Source organism: Thermobia domestica, chromosome 11, assembly GCF_964235325.1.
Source record: "Thermobia domestica chromosome 11, izTheDome1.hap1.1, whole genome shotgun sequence".
Taxonomy (NCBI): domain Eukaryota; kingdom Metazoa; phylum Arthropoda; class Insecta; order Zygentoma; family Lepismatidae; genus Thermobia; species Thermobia domestica.
The window spans coordinates 238,012,238-238,028,050 of record NC_137464.1 but is presented as its reverse complement, the minus strand read 5'-3'; the positions used below and the strand labels follow the sequence as shown (position 1 = coordinate 238,028,050).

The 15,813-nt window shown below is 38.0% G+C and overlaps 1 protein-coding gene across 4 annotated transcripts in view; it reads right to left on the bottom strand.

The window, feature by feature from the left end:
* The window catches only part of LOC145664838 (sodium-independent sulfate anion transporter-like), a 176,625-nt gene that overhangs the window by 98,232 nt on the left and 62,580 nt on the right, over positions 1–15,813 (bottom strand). For all 4 annotated transcript variants that reach the window (XR_014127527.1, XM_081731844.1, XM_081731843.1 and 1 more), the window contains exon 2: positions 2,897–3,126. Coding sequence is in view for 3 of the 4 variants with exons in the window: in XM_081731844.1 (XP_081587970.1) it covers positions 2,897–3,118 (222 nt within the window). In the remaining variant the exon portion in view is untranslated. The remainder of the gene's footprint in view (positions 1–2,896; positions 3,127–15,813) is intronic.

The following is a 15,813-nucleotide window of genomic DNA, read 5'->3' as shown; positions in this document are numbered from 1 at the left end:
ATTTGGAAGTCTTTACAACAGAACATGGTTATATTCCTGCTGGCCAATTAAGTTATAAGTTACTAACCATAGAAGGTGACTGTATTGCAACTAGTCAATTTGTTCGCAAGTTATTGACAATAGAACGAACGTAAGTTTCTCAAATAGATTATATGTTACTATAATCATCATCATAGGTAATTTGCTATTAAATAACATTGGTAGATCACTCGCTGTAAACTGAGAACCTTCCATGCACCGCAGTCTTGAGCTAACCTCTTCATCTTCACATTAGCTACAGTCTTTTTCGTCTCTCTCTTTTTCCTTCCACTGTGCTCTCTACTATGTCCTCTCATAATACAGTTCCTTCCCAGCCAATGTCAGAAGTAGTATATCTTTTTCTTTCTAATTACATCTAAAATTGTTTTTCTCCAACTACTTCAAACTAACATCTCATTCGTTTCCTGTTCGATCCAATTAATTTTCTCCATTCTCCAAACAATCCACTTCGAAAGCCTCCAATCTTTTTTTTAAAATCTTTTTGCGTAGTGTTCATGCTTCTGCTCCCTGAAGTACAATATTGTACATGAAATGTTTTGAGTCATTCGTTAATAACTCTTTATTCAAGGACCCACAAAATGGAATTTTCTTCTTCACAAATGCTTATTTTGCCATTGATTTTTTTTATTTTACGTTCGCGTGTTTTGTTATTAATAACACTACCAAAATATTAAACTACTCGCCTGTTCTATTTTCTCCCCTTGTACTTCCATATCTGACACCGACCGCTTCGTTTCAATCACCATTGCCTTTGTCTTTCTAATGCTTACTTTCATTTCATACTCTTTGTAACATTTCATCAAGTTTTTAAGCTTTTTATTAATTTTCTTTTCAGATTCCACATCAAACGCTACAGGGGCGGATCCAGGACGGACTTATGAGGGGGACGGTGGGCTGTAATGCTGCTACTTAGAGCTGCTTTTAAGAGCTTCAAACTCTGGGATTGGTTTTATTTACACATATAATAAGGAAGTTTCCTCTTCTGGAAAGTTCCCCCATGGATCCGCCCCTGAAACGCTATATTATCTGCAAATCGTATTCATCTAATCATTCTACCTTCTACAGAAATATCGTCTTCATTATACAGTATATTCTTCACTACTTCTTCTAGATAAATATTAATCAATATTGGCGATATATAACCTCGCAATTGCACTCTCATCTGTCATTTCCTCCCCTATTCTGTCACTTATTCGTTGGTTCAGATATAAGTTTTGCTAAATAAAATTTAATTTCTGCGGGAAAAATTATTCAAGTTACCTGAACTGGAATGCGAACATCCGACTTATCGAAAATTCTCTGTATTTGTCTTCCGATAATGAGCTGTGATTCTTTAACATGTATAAACGGAATGTGCAAAGTTACCCTAACCACGAATTGTCTTTAGCTAGAGACAATATTACAGAGCAAGTCATGCCGTATCTATAAAAATAATAAGCCTATTTTCTTAATCGGAATTTCAGTTGTAAAAATTTCAGTTGCATCTCAAGTTAGCAGTCTTACAAAAATTGGCTTTTATGATATTTTGTCATCTTGTATGCTGACTTCTCATCTGAAACTCGCCAGTGTTTGTTGAAGCTTAGCATCTGTTTTCAGTACCGAGACTATGTGACAAGTGGACCTATTGTTTAAGATGAAATCTGCACCACCTTAATGCGTTCAATTATGCTCTCCTACCAAACATCAAACCCGAGACCACTTGCACCACAGGCGCGGGCGCTTGCAACTAGACAACCGGGTGGGACTCCTCGCTCCTCGGGTACATCTCGTCTCCTTAGATCACACGGAGTTCTTGTGCTCTTAATTAATTAATGGAGAATTGTTGTTAGTATTGTAGAAGAAATAAATAGTTTTTTTTTTCATTCCTTCATGGACGACTATAAAATCTCTAAAATAAGAAACTTAACTTACCTCAGTTTTAATGAGTAAAAATCAGCATTTTGTTGGTAAGAAAAGAATTTTGCACCTGCAACGCACTTTAAACATTTATTCATAACAAAGCAAAAGTAACACATGTAAGATTAGAACTACACGAAATGTTTATAAAGTTTCTGAGAGTTCTAAAATTTCATTTTTAAAAAATCAAAAATTGCTACAAAGATTGAATTTAAGAATGATTTTAAAAATCACACACAGTACAATAATTATTATTATTTCAAGGAAGCGTTTTATTTTTGGTTATTGTCTATTTCCTTGTCTATCGAAATGAGGTGTTGGAGGAAGATGGAGAGAATAAAATAGACAGACAAAGTAACAAACGAAGACTTTTTAAAACGGATAGGAGAGAAGAGGACACTTCTAGCCAGCATCATTCGTAGGAAGGTCAATTGGATTGGACACATCTTGCGAAGAAATTGTCTTCATACCGCCTAGAGGGAGAGATGGAAGGAAAGCGAGGAATAGGAAGAAGAAACCAAGTGATCGATGATTTGAAAAACGTAAGAAAATATTGGGAGTCAAAAGAGGAAGCTGAAGATCGAGAAATATGGAAGAAACATTTTAAAATTTAAAAACAAATAGTCCCAGGACCTGCCACCAGGCAGAATACTTATTAATATTTTCTTTCCTCCCTTGAATTTTACAGTGCGGCGTATTCTCGGGCAATACAGTTTGTAGATTTGGATTAGTTAGATTTGAGTTTAGAGTCTCTTTTCAGCACCGATGGTATATGACACCTTGACCTACAGCTAATCCCAACCACATGAGCTTCCACCAGGAATCGAATCCGGTCTTCCATGCTGAAAGTAAGTACGTTAACCACATAGCCACGAGAGTTCGGTTCGGTGGGACAAGTCGGTAGTTGTAAGGTAGAATCATAATTGAAGACAGAAAAGCTAGTATAATTTACAATACTTACATGTGGACCTAAACCTGCTAGTGCAGCGTATGCTATGCTTTGTGGCATCAAAGTCAACCCAATGGTTATTCCAGCTATGAAATCAGAGATTGCATCCACAGTCGTATAGCGTGGCAGCCAATTAATGATTGGAACATGACGTTTCAAAAATTTGATACCTTTCTGCTTACAGGACTCCTTTGACATACATTTATGTCTTCGTTCTTCTATATAACGAATCATTTTCTATCCTAGAAAAATAAAAGAAAATAAGACACGATCGAAATGAAGCTTCCAGTTTTCTGTCTAATGATTATGGATGACTAACGAAAGTTAATAACTTATGAAAGAATTGGTGAAATGAGAATGTGAAAGGAAACTAGAGAAAACCCGAAAAAAAAACACTAACACACGATGTTGTCTACCACAAGGTCACATACCCCGGGATCAAATCAGAAACCTGTCACACCAGAAGTGAGCGCTCTACCACTTAGCTATCGTGTCTCCCAAACTTCCAATCGAGATAAGATCATGAAATATTGAACAAATTTTGTTTTATGAATTTCAATTCAACTTTGAAGGAATCTCTTATCTCTTATAATATGGATACTCGATACAATATTATTTGGGGGGGGCGGTGACTCCGTGGTAGAGCGTTCACCTCCGGTGCTTGGGGTCCCTGGTTCCATCCCAGCTCGCGCCGTGTGGATTTTGTGGTGGACAAACACCGTGCTCGTGGGTTTTCTCAGGGTTCTCCCGTTTCCTCCCAGTTTCTTCATTCCACCATTTTACTCATTTCTCATTATCACCGTCTCCTTTAGCCTAATCGGCATAACCGTAGGACGTTAAACTTAAAGATTTCATTTCATTTCATTTTTTTCGATACAATATTAAATCATGATACTTATATTTTAGTCATATTCATTTTATTTTGGAGTTGCTTGTTATTGCACAGTACATATTGAACATTTAGATCTAATTTCTGTATAGTATCGTTAGTCGATAAGGTGTCCACTTGGGCAGAGTTGGCGTGGGTCAATGAAAACTTAACCCACGACCCACCGTGACCCACTCTGACCCACTTTGACCCACCACTCACCATGTACCAATCTCATCCACTGTGACTTGCTCTGACTCACCAAAATCCATCGTCATCAACTCTGAACACGATCCACGGCCTCTTCTGTACTAACTAAAGAGTTTACATTTGTAATAAAACAAGACTTTGAAATTGTCACTAATCGGAGTTTGAATTTCTAGTCTATCGCTCAAGCAACACTCTGTTACAATAACGGTGGATCTTACCTTTACGATATAATATGGTAAAGTGTTTGTCAGTGAGGAAATTGAAACAGTCTGAGATGGGGGGAGATTAGTGTGTAGCTAAAATATACTTGTACTAAGAGAGTATTCTTGCAAGTTTAATTTCTGAACGCATTCCAAAAGAAACTTCTATTCGCAGGAAAATACCCCTGTACACTATGGAAAAGGTTTGGTTTCTCAGTTCACAGTATTTTTCTCACAAAAGACTTAAAAAATTAATTGTTCATATGGTATAAAGGTGCTCGGGTACCCTATGTGAGAGCATCTCCATAAAGTATGCTCATAATTGTAATTTGTGTAATCACTAAAACACCACGTTAAATTTAAGTTACAAATATGCATAATTGCAATTATTATGAATATTTATTCAAAAGTAGTTTACTTAAAGCAAAGAAGAGAGTTACTAAAAAGTAGGTACAAAATTGAATAACACAAATAAGCCATTAGTAATACAAGTATAGATTTTCCATAACTTGTAATTTTCTACCTTAAAACAAATCTGAAATCAGGCTTATTTCCTGTTGGTAACTTTTTTGTGGTAAATCATCCGCAGCGGAATGATGTCCATCCTTCAGCCAAGAAATAACTAGCTCGTCTACTTTGAGCTTGTCTAGCGGTGGGCCATTAACATTGATGAACAAGTGAGACGATGTTTGAGCATTTCGTCTATTTCTAATATCAGTCATCTATAAATTCATAAGGGGAAATTCCCGTTCGCACTCTGTCGTGGAAATTGATAATACTTCTACACGATTTCTGCAACTCCTCATCGACAATCTGCTTGTTAGACTTAAGTCTGATAACGACTTTTCTTGGTCAGTTTTGAAATATTCAGCAAGAAGTATCATCTCTCTATCACCATACAACATCTTTTCCATGTCAGTTGGTAATGTCGATTCATGGAGAACAGAAACTTCATCTGCCACGCCTTCGATAGGGAATCTTGTGAATAAATTATTTATTAATTAAAGCCTGATAAACTGATGATTTCTTATTTGTTAATAAATTTAATTTTTGTAATTACACATGAAGTTTTGATGCCATTACCAAGTTCCCTCCCCCGTCTAGAAAGCGAAAGGGAACGAGGTTCCTGGAAAGTGTTCAGAGGTGAATGGGAATTTCCCTCCATCTTCCCCTTCAATTACCACACTGGTGTGTGCAATGTGCCAAATTACGAGGAATTTCAATTAAATTATCATAGTATAATTATTTCCTTTTTTGAATTATCGGTACTTTTCAGTGGAAAAAGGGATGAAATTTCAAAGCTCCAAATCAAGGTAAGTAGACCAACGTAAAGGAAAAAAGTGTAAAATTTTCCATATAATTATGCGTACAATCCAAACTTAAAACTTCCGTGTAACTAAGCTTACAGTACAAATTTTATGTCTATTTTCTCATAACTTTATGGGTTGATTGTCCCGTGCTGTAAGCGCTCCATATAATAAACACAAGCTTCAGCAATTATTATAGTAGAAAGCAATGGTTATATGAAGCCAAGCACTGTATTTTTTGTTTCTAATTTGTTTTCTTAAATAATATCGATCGTTTTCGATCATTTTTACAAACCAACTCACTACCAATTTTCCATATATAGAAAGTGCACCCCCCCATAAAGGAGAATTTTAAAAAAAATGCTAGGATACATTCTGTTTATTTTCAATAAAGAGTTAATACACTGAATTTCAGCTCCGTAAGTTTAACGGCGTGCGAGATACTATTTTTTTCGCAAAAATTCGGATCCTCACTACTTCCTTAGGATATTATGCATTATAATGAAAGCAATATAACATCCCAGTTTGGATTAAGGCCTAACTATATACCAAAAGTAATTTGATTTGACTTTGCAATTTGTGATGATCAGGCACACATAGTTACATTCATTTTTTATATAGTAATTTATATATTACAGTGATTCAAAAATGTATTTTTTTTTCAGTAGTTAGCTTCTCTAAAGACTCACAGGTCTCGAAAGCCAAGTAGTAGTAAAAGTCCTATTGCTATTATTACAATTAAAAATATCAATATCCAAAAGTGCCTGAAGTTCATTTTTTCACTTAGTTAGATATACTCACCTCATATAAGTAACAAATGGAAAAGGAAGGGAAATGAAGGTCTTGAAAGTGAAACGAAGACAAATTTACCAGTCTTCAGAATAAACTGTCTACAATGCACTGAGCAGAGTGGGTCGGTAAATCATACTGAGTCGGTGGGTCGCAGTGGGTCATGGTGGGTGGTGGGTCGCAGTGGGTCATGGTGGATGGTGGGTTGCAGTTGGTCACGGTGGATGGTGGGTCACATGGGGTCACATGCTGTTGACCCACGACCCACTGACCCACTCCATCTCTACACCTGGGTGGGGGCGAAGTAATTTATTGTTCTACCCTTGGACCAAGCAGCTTAGGGATTCATCTATCCTCTGTGAGCAAACGAGGTTTAAATGCTATCGGAACGTGATACTTGTTCATTTACTGCATGTGCCGAATCTAGAGAGAGTGGAGCCCTTCTGACTATATCACCTCCTGTATGTGCTGAAATATGGAAATATGGAACCTTGATGACCATATAGCCTCCTGCATGTGCCGAATGTTGGAAGTGTGGAGCCTTGCTGACTATATCACCTCCTGTATGTTACAAAATTTAGAAATTACAGACCCTTGATGAATTCATCGCCTCCTGTATGTGCTAAAATCTTGGAAGTGTAGAACGTCGTTGACTACATCACCTTCTGTATGTGCCGAATCTAGAAAGTGTGGAGTCTTGCTTACTACATCATCTCTTGCATGTGCCGAAATCTAGAGAGTACGGGGCCTTGGTAACTACATCATTTCTGTCTGCCAAAATCTAGAAAGTGTGGTGCCTTTCTGACTAAGTAAGTGGAGTTGCCATATTTTTTGGCCACGTTTTTTGCCATGTCTAATAATGGCCATGTTTTTTAGATATTCAATTAGAACTTGAAAATCTACGCAAAATTTGTTATCGATCAGTGCAAACGTCATCTTTCTAGAGCCTGTAGTTTCCGAGATCTCATTGTCGAAAGGATTGGCCACAAACATAGAAACGTCTACAAACATATAGTCTAAAATAACTCCAAAGATGGCAGCAGAATTCATTTGCATTGATTTTGGAGGAGGCTTATTAAAATAAAAAATACTTTGAACAATAATTTTAAAACATAAACTTTATGAAAAAGATGTATTTAACTAATTTATTTACAATACAGACACTTAAAATGTTTGTCTCTGCGAAACGTGAAATCACATATAACCATAAATGAAAGATTTGATAGTCAAAGTTATAGGTTGAGCTTAGGCGTTTCTTTTTTAACCCATACTTACTCAGCTGGCGCATTACAGCTTTCGTAACGAGTCTAGACTGTGTTATTTGCGTACGTGTGGACACACGGCGATCGGAATTCAGTTTCGGATGTTAGGTTACGAGAGATCGAGGGTTTCACCCAAGTGGAAGCCTGTTGAAGTACACTATCATTGTGTAGTTTTTGTTCATAATTTATTATTAGTTCGTTTCGCTTCGCTTCAATCACTTCACCGTTAGCTGTGTAAAGTGTCTCATCGCTTATGGTATCTAGCTGTGGATACCGGACAGGCTTGAGACCATCATCTTCCCGGTCATCTAATATCTCTACGAAGATAGAAAAGCGGAAGCCTCGTAGGGAAAAGTCTAAAGCTGAAATAAGCCCAGATCGATCTCGCTCACCTCTTAGCAGCCCAGTACCGTCGTCAAGTTCAGCACCATCCAAAAACACCATACAGATGCCCATACCATCTCTAGTTCAGACGATGAACGTCTCATCATTGATGAGGAACTACGATCCTAAGTACCGGAATTCGAACTGCTTCTTCAACAAATTCTGAAATACCGACCACGCTCTAAGATATCACAAATAGTAGAAACCAAGAACGGCTTCATCATCGAACTTTGCTACTACCGTCCGAGATAAACATAGCGTTGAAATCTTCGGAAAAAACGAAACACTTTCTTCACTGACTAATAATAGGCAGAAACAGCGCCCACCCCCACCCCAACCATCTACCATGTCGGTAGTGGTCCGCGGGGTTGATCCGTCGATAACAGATGCAGAGATTGAAGATGAACTACGAGAGGAAGCCTACTCCTTCAAAAAATGTATCCGCATTCGGAATAATCAAGGGCCTATCTACATGGTCCGGATCTTGACCATTTTGCAAGACACGATAAACGATCTTCTAGATAATGGCGTTTTCATCTTCAAAAAGCGACATCGTGTCGAACCGTCACGATTACCAGCACCACTTCCTCTTAGATGCGAAAGATGACAGGAATACAATACGCACTCCACAATTGCTGCACAAATCAATTCAAATGCGGTTACTGCTCTGGACCTCATCCAACTCGCACCTGCACAATCTTCAACAAGCTCCTACTTGTAATACTTGCCACGAAAGATCTTATCCAACTTACAGTTATAAATGTAAATCTCGACCTACTCCAGAAGAGACTAAACCAGAACTAGTAGTACCATTACGTACTCACGACGCCCAGAATCAAACATTGGATATACCACTGGAACACAACCAATTTGTCACCCTTCATCAATTATTAGCATTCATCAATTTGACACTTCAGGACGTCCATCCTTTTGCACGGCCACTCATGCTATAGCATGTTCAACACGCCGCTCACAACCTTTTCCATATTGACTTCCATGCTACCTATAATGGCCCCTACGTACATTTCCATGCAACTCCACTTACAACTGCTGTCTAAATCTATCTTCACCATGGCTTTTATTATGGCTCTCATATTTTTATTCCTCAACATCCGGTCATTTTTCACTCAAAAAATTCCTTTTGAACAACTTCTACAAGAAGAAAAAGTCAATACTTTCCTTCTGAATGAAACGCATCTCACACCCAAGCTCACTTGCCGCCTTCCAGGATATCACATTCTTCGCCATGATAGTACCTTACCAGCCCGCCGAGCCAATGGCGGCGTTGCCATAGGCTTTTCACCTCATATACCTCACCGTATTCATTCTGCTCCGATCCAAAATCTACCACAACATCTCATTACTATTCTCTATTATAAGTCATTATGTGTAACAGTAGCCACCATTTATGTCCGTTCGGTCACTCAATTCCACTATCATTCTTTCACTACACCTCTAACAACTTCCGTCATTACATCATTTTAACAGACATTAACATTCACAGCCGCCATGATAAAGTTAAGACAGCTTTCACGAACTTTATTGTCACAACTACGACCGGTATAATTCATCCTTTATCTAAACCCACCCGCCCAGAATCCAATACTACTCCAGACATCGCCATAACTTCATCCTCTTTATCCCACGGTATTCTCATTGATATATTAGATCCAATAGGAAGCGATCATGTCCCAATTAAACTCAGCCTCCGAGTATCCACTATCTCTATCACCAACACACCACCTCCTCCAAGGTTCATCCCCCGTTATGATAAATCAGATTGGTCGATATCGTACTTAACTCACTCTCTTGAGCAATGCGTTCCTCCTACTACGGAAGATGAGTTATACTCTCCCCTGGATCATATCACTAATCACATACAAGTTGCCTCCGAACAGTTCATTCCTCATTCTACATATTCACCCCACAAACCTAAACTACCCCTACAATATATAACTCTCGTACAGCGCTTACGGCAGTTTTATAAGGAATACATACGATCTGGAAACCGTGAAGCTCTTCAACATCATCAAGCCCTCCACCGTACAATCTCCAACTATGTTAAAGCTTACAAATTAAGACAATGGATCAAGGCTTACAATTCACTCTCTGATAATCCCATTCTACAAAATATTGGAAGCGTTTCAACGCACTTACCGGAAAATACACCAGGATGTCCTATCCACTCACTCATCACGATCAAGCACTCCACTCAGACCAAGATAAAGCTAATGCCTTCGCTTCCTATTTACAGGATATCTTTACGCCTTTATCAGCTACACGCCAGTTTCGTCATCATCCCACAGAGTACTTTAACTTTTGGTCTCCACATCTTCAACCTGATGTAAATCACAGTCAATTCTCATAAAGCACTCACTGCCCCCATCACTCCTGCCGAGATCACGAATGCAGTTACCCGCAAACGCAACACCGCTCCAGGCGTTGATAACATCTCATATCGCCATGTAAAAGAAAGCTCACCCGTTCTGATAAATATTCTTGCCCTGATCTATACTTCTATTCTTCGTACCGGCTACATATCCACTACATAGAAAACGTCTAAAGTTCTTATGTTTCTTAAACCAGAGAAATCTCCCGCCCAAGTATCCTCTTACCGTCCAATTCAGCTCACCCCGGTTTTCACTAAAATTCTGGGAAAAATCATAGTACAACGTCTTCATCTCCATCTTTCACGGTATAATCTTCTGCCGCTACACCAAGCAGGATTCCGCCCACAATTCAGTATTAATGATCAGCTCATGCGTCTTTTAAACTACATCACTAATCAATACAATACGCCAAAACCATCCTGTCTGGTTCTCTTGGATCTGGAAAAGGCATTTGATAAAGTTTGGCATCAGGGACTTCTCTCTAAGTTACTCAATTTTCGCCTTCCCCTTGCATACATACGATTCATTTATAATTTTCTATCTGGACGCCTCGCTTACGTTTTCATCAAACATCAATAATCACATCCGATTTCTCCCGCCCTTCGTATAGCCTACCGCATCAAACTACCCAGTCCAACTCAGATTCTGTACGATCGAATGCCTTTTCCCCACATCTCATTTCATCTCGAAAAGCTTCGCTTTAAATACTTTCAAACGCGTCTCAATATTCATCACCCCTCCTCCGTGATACTATTAACGCTCATACCAACTTTGGTCTTTTACATCCCATCACACATTTTCCTCTTTCCCTCCTTTTCACATTGTACCATTACTCGCTACCATCCGACCACCCCGATCTTCCACTCACTCGTACTTTTCTCATCGACCATCCTCCACCTCATATCATACCGTCATATTCCGCACAGTAGTCCTCTGTTACTAACAGGGCTTCCCCTTGTCTCTCATCAATGCTTGGAGCAGCCCCCAAGCGAGAAGATTAACTTGCATCTGTCCTCTAACAATCACCCTCGTGCTGTGTTGTCAAGTACACTTCATCTCATAGTCATCTCATTCCACTTTTTCCCCCCATAAGAAGTATTTTCCAATCCTATAATGTGCTGTAATCAATTTACCAAGCAATGCCGACATTCTCCTACCTCATGATTGCTATCAGAAAGATAGCAATACCCACCTGCTGTATAATAATAGATATTATGAAATAAAGTGATAATAAAATAATGAAAAAATTCCCTTAGACCATCTCCCAGTCCTTTCTTCCTAATTCTCAAACTTCTCTTTCCCCATGGAGGGCGTAACCCTCGGGCGGGTAGCTAGCCTCGGTTAGCTATAAAAAATAAAATAAAATAAACAAAAAAGTTTTTAACTGCTATTGTAGCATTTTAACAAATAGATAGTATACAGTCCTCATTACATTCCCCTGTCATGCTCCATATGTACAACGACCGCGATCATTCACACACCGTACCAAGCCGCTACTGCTTTCCACACCATTTCCGTTGGTTCTGGTCGCATATTTGCGGATCCCAAACGTTTCAGGTATCTTTTGATCTTATTGGCCGATACAGATAAGACATCAAGAGTCATGACATCCATATAGCAGAAAGCGTGGGCCAAATGCTATCGGCCCTTGTAGCCTAGTGAGAGGGCTAGAAATGAAAGTCGCTTTTGGCGTGGGTTCAAACCCGACCCAAGGAAAGTTTTTATTTGTTTAAAATTTGCATAAAACTTTTTTCATTAAAAATAAGCGTGCAGTTTTACTACAGGGATCCATAGTATAAGTAGTAGTAGTAGTAAGGTCGGGTTAGAAGCAACGCAAGGGTTGGTAGGGTTCTGTTCTGGACATCAATTTTTCTGTACATTTTACATGATCAGCTTAAAACATTTGCCTAGGGTAGCGCGCGAAAAAATACAGTGTAACTTTTCGAATACTGAAACGTTTGGAATCTCCAAAAATGCGTTCTGATCAACTTCGTGTCGCTTCGTGTGCTCCGAAGAAAGGCGAAGCATCGCAGCCGAAGAGCCACAACGGGGCTAGTTTCTCTTCAAAGCCTGTTGGGACACGGCATGGAAACGGCACACTATATATGAGTTAACCTTTACCCTACACGGCATTCCCGTGAAACATAAAGCTAAAAGATTCAATTTTCATTTCATTATATTTCCTCGTATGGCGTGGGGCCTATTGCAACCGTTCTACTTTGCCTTCCCGTCGGAATACTACTGCTAAGGAAGACGGTAGATAAAGACAAGTGAATAATGGCGCAAAAATGGTACAATGAGAATGTGAAAGAAAAGTAGAGAATCCACGAACATGAACTAACATAGCCTTAAATAGAACCCACGTGTTCCTGGCCAGGAGATGAGAACACTACCACTGAATCAGTGTGATCCAACTTCAAATATTTGTTTCTTTTAACTTTTTACTACACGAAGCATTTTAAATAATTGAATAATATATTTCTAATCTCCGGATATATTTAATAATGCATTACAATGTAGAAAAGTAACCGAAAAGTCAGTAGAATTATATTTAAATTTTAATATAACGAAAAATACAAATTCTTACCTTCTTTAACTACCTCCAGCTCTAGGTTTTTCTGAATTATGAGGACTAAAAACTATTTTTTTCACTCTTCTTCAATGTTTCCGTGTTTGCGTGCATTTTGGTCGTTGTGAAATTAGCAGTTTGACATTGACCCATCCTCACTTTAATAATAGGCAAATAAATGTCCAGAACTTGTTTTCTGTGCTACTACATTGTCACGCACATGTATTATAGTTATTGATTCTGTAAAGTACTTTTAAATGTTTTTGTATCACGGAATTGTCTGTACCAAATTCATGTTATTTTTTCGATGAGTAAGCAGTAGTGATGATTTCAGATGATTTTTCCCGGGTGACTTAAAATACATGGTGGTGAAAGCAATGGCAAAGCGTACTATGAGGCTCTGAGGCCGGGCCTACCCTGCTTTCTGGCGTATATTTTATTTATCTTTGATTTCTTATAAAATAAAATCAACACTTCAAAATTTCGGTCTTTTTGGTTAAAAATAGTAGGTTGGAAACACTTGGAGCCCCTTCCGTCTGAGCTTCATTAGCTCGCTAGACAGGCTTGCGGGCTATGCTGCTCAGGGAGCGAAGCTATAACCATTGGGGATTGCACGCACTCTTGGGGAGATGCGAAGGCTCGCCTCTGGGAGTTTAGTTTTAGCGTTGAAGGCATCTTTCAATGCTAATACGTTATTAAGTTATTTCTTTAACGTAGAGTAAGAAGTTTCTATATAGAATTACATGTTTCTATTAGTGCTAACTTGTTTAATTTAGGTATGGACTCTCATCAGTTATTCAGAGTAGCTGTTTTCCTCCCTACATGGGGCCTCGTCCATAATAGCTTGTAAAATGTAAGTCTGATATATTAAACATACGTATAAATTTACTAAACGCTACCGTGCAGCGTAAAATAATAATATTTGTAATTTTAGTTGAGTTTTCCATTTAATAGAATCAGTGGTGTATTTACGATTTTGTTTCAAGGAGCTTTGCTAACTTTATTCCTGGAAATGTAAAAATTTTGTAATATATATGAAGCAATAAAAAAAAATACGATCAAATTTCGGTGAGTGCTACCCTGAAGCCACCTGTTTATTTAAATATGCCACTGCGTAGAATACAGTATTAAATAGCTTGCGTTGATTCAAATGAAGTTCCTTCTGAGCATTAACATTTCTATTCAAGTTTTTATTACGTAGTTCATAAATTAAATGCAGTATTGTACTACTTTAAAGTGGGAGATGCAAATGAGTAAAGGCTTATTCAACAAATTTGGCAGCTAACTGTAAGAATATAATTTCTTTTCCTCTCCCCCCATTTTCAAATATGCAGGAAATGAAAACAGCAAATGAGGAGGAAATTACCCCATGCAAGTCCCATACAGAAGAAAATATTAACTGCACATCAAAATATTTGTACTAAAGCTAAATGGGAATATTAGTTTATCGGGCCTATCCTACTTGTGACATTACGCTTCGCAACTGGATAAAAGTAGTACTGCGTAAAAACTAATAATCCCATTAAGCACCATTGGAAATATAACCGAAGAAAATTTCGTAGCTTCTGGAGGATTCCCCTGAAATCATCACCGGTTAGCAGCACTAAAATAATACATGGTTGTATTTGTGTATTGGAGACCCGAGAGAATCATTTTGAATTGGGCTTCCTTGAGCTCACATTCTCAATGAAGCCAGGGCTCTTTCGGGCTAGGGTTCATTGTCTTCATTTGAGTCCACTCACCTTTACCTTGTTGGGATTCACACTCCCTCGGGATTAATCTTATCCGCTCCAATCAAAGTTGTATCAGCTGTACAATCGGCTCCAATCAAAGTTGTTTTTATTGTACTAATTTTACTATTCTATGTTGTATGCACTTCATTTTCCAAATCAAAATCTTGGCAATGTATATTCAGAACAGAATTAAGATAAAGCTTACATAAATGCTGGATCACTTCGTTTTGAACTAAGCGGTTTAACTAATAATAATAATAATAATATCATGTCATAGATGACTCCTTCGCAGCTAAGCTGTTAGCGCACGCGCCTTTGGCGTGGGAGACCTGGGTTCGATTCCCGGTGGGAGCTCATGTGGTTCTGATTCCACGTTAAATGAAATCAAATACTACTTAAGATTTCTATAAATGTGTATCGTTTTTGGTCTCTATTCAAAATTCTATTTAACAAAAAGAAACGTCGAAAACATTTATACATACAATAAATGTTAAAAATGGTCTAAGGCCTTCGGCTGTAGATCGTAAGGCATCATTAAAGGTTAGTTTCAGTCCCACCAGAGTAAATCTGCTGGTGGAAATCAAACTAACCTTTAATGGTGCCTTACGATCTACAGCCGAAGGCCTTAGACCATTTTTTTAAAACATTTATTGTATGTAAGAAGCAATTACAACAAAGTGTTTGTAAAATTTTTGTCACAGAGAATAATAATCTGAAAAAAAAAGAAAGAAGAAAACTCACATGAAAATTAGTATAAGTTAAGAAAACAAACAGTTGGCTATAAATGATGCAAACTTCTGACTACGTACATAAATCGACAATTTTGAGTATTGATATTGTAAATATTGTACATAGAAGGCTCCCCCTGCTTCTAAGTTGGTAATAAAAATATAATTTATGGTCGTTTCTATATATTAATTGACACTACGTTGTTGGGTAGCTGGATAAAAACGATAATCTGACTTGAAAATCATGTTAATATTTATATTGTTATCTGGGCTAAGAGTAAGAAGGGCTAAAAAGTGACGAATTGAAACGATATTCTTTGGGATTCAACACATCACACATCAGGTGGAAGACTGTTACAAGTCAAAATTACACATTTGTGGGAACATGGCTTTTAAAGTTTGTTATTCTGTCAAAATCGCTATCTGGAATACTGGTATTTCTGCCATCTAGGGGTTTAATTGTTTAGTTACATTTATGCGAAAATACCA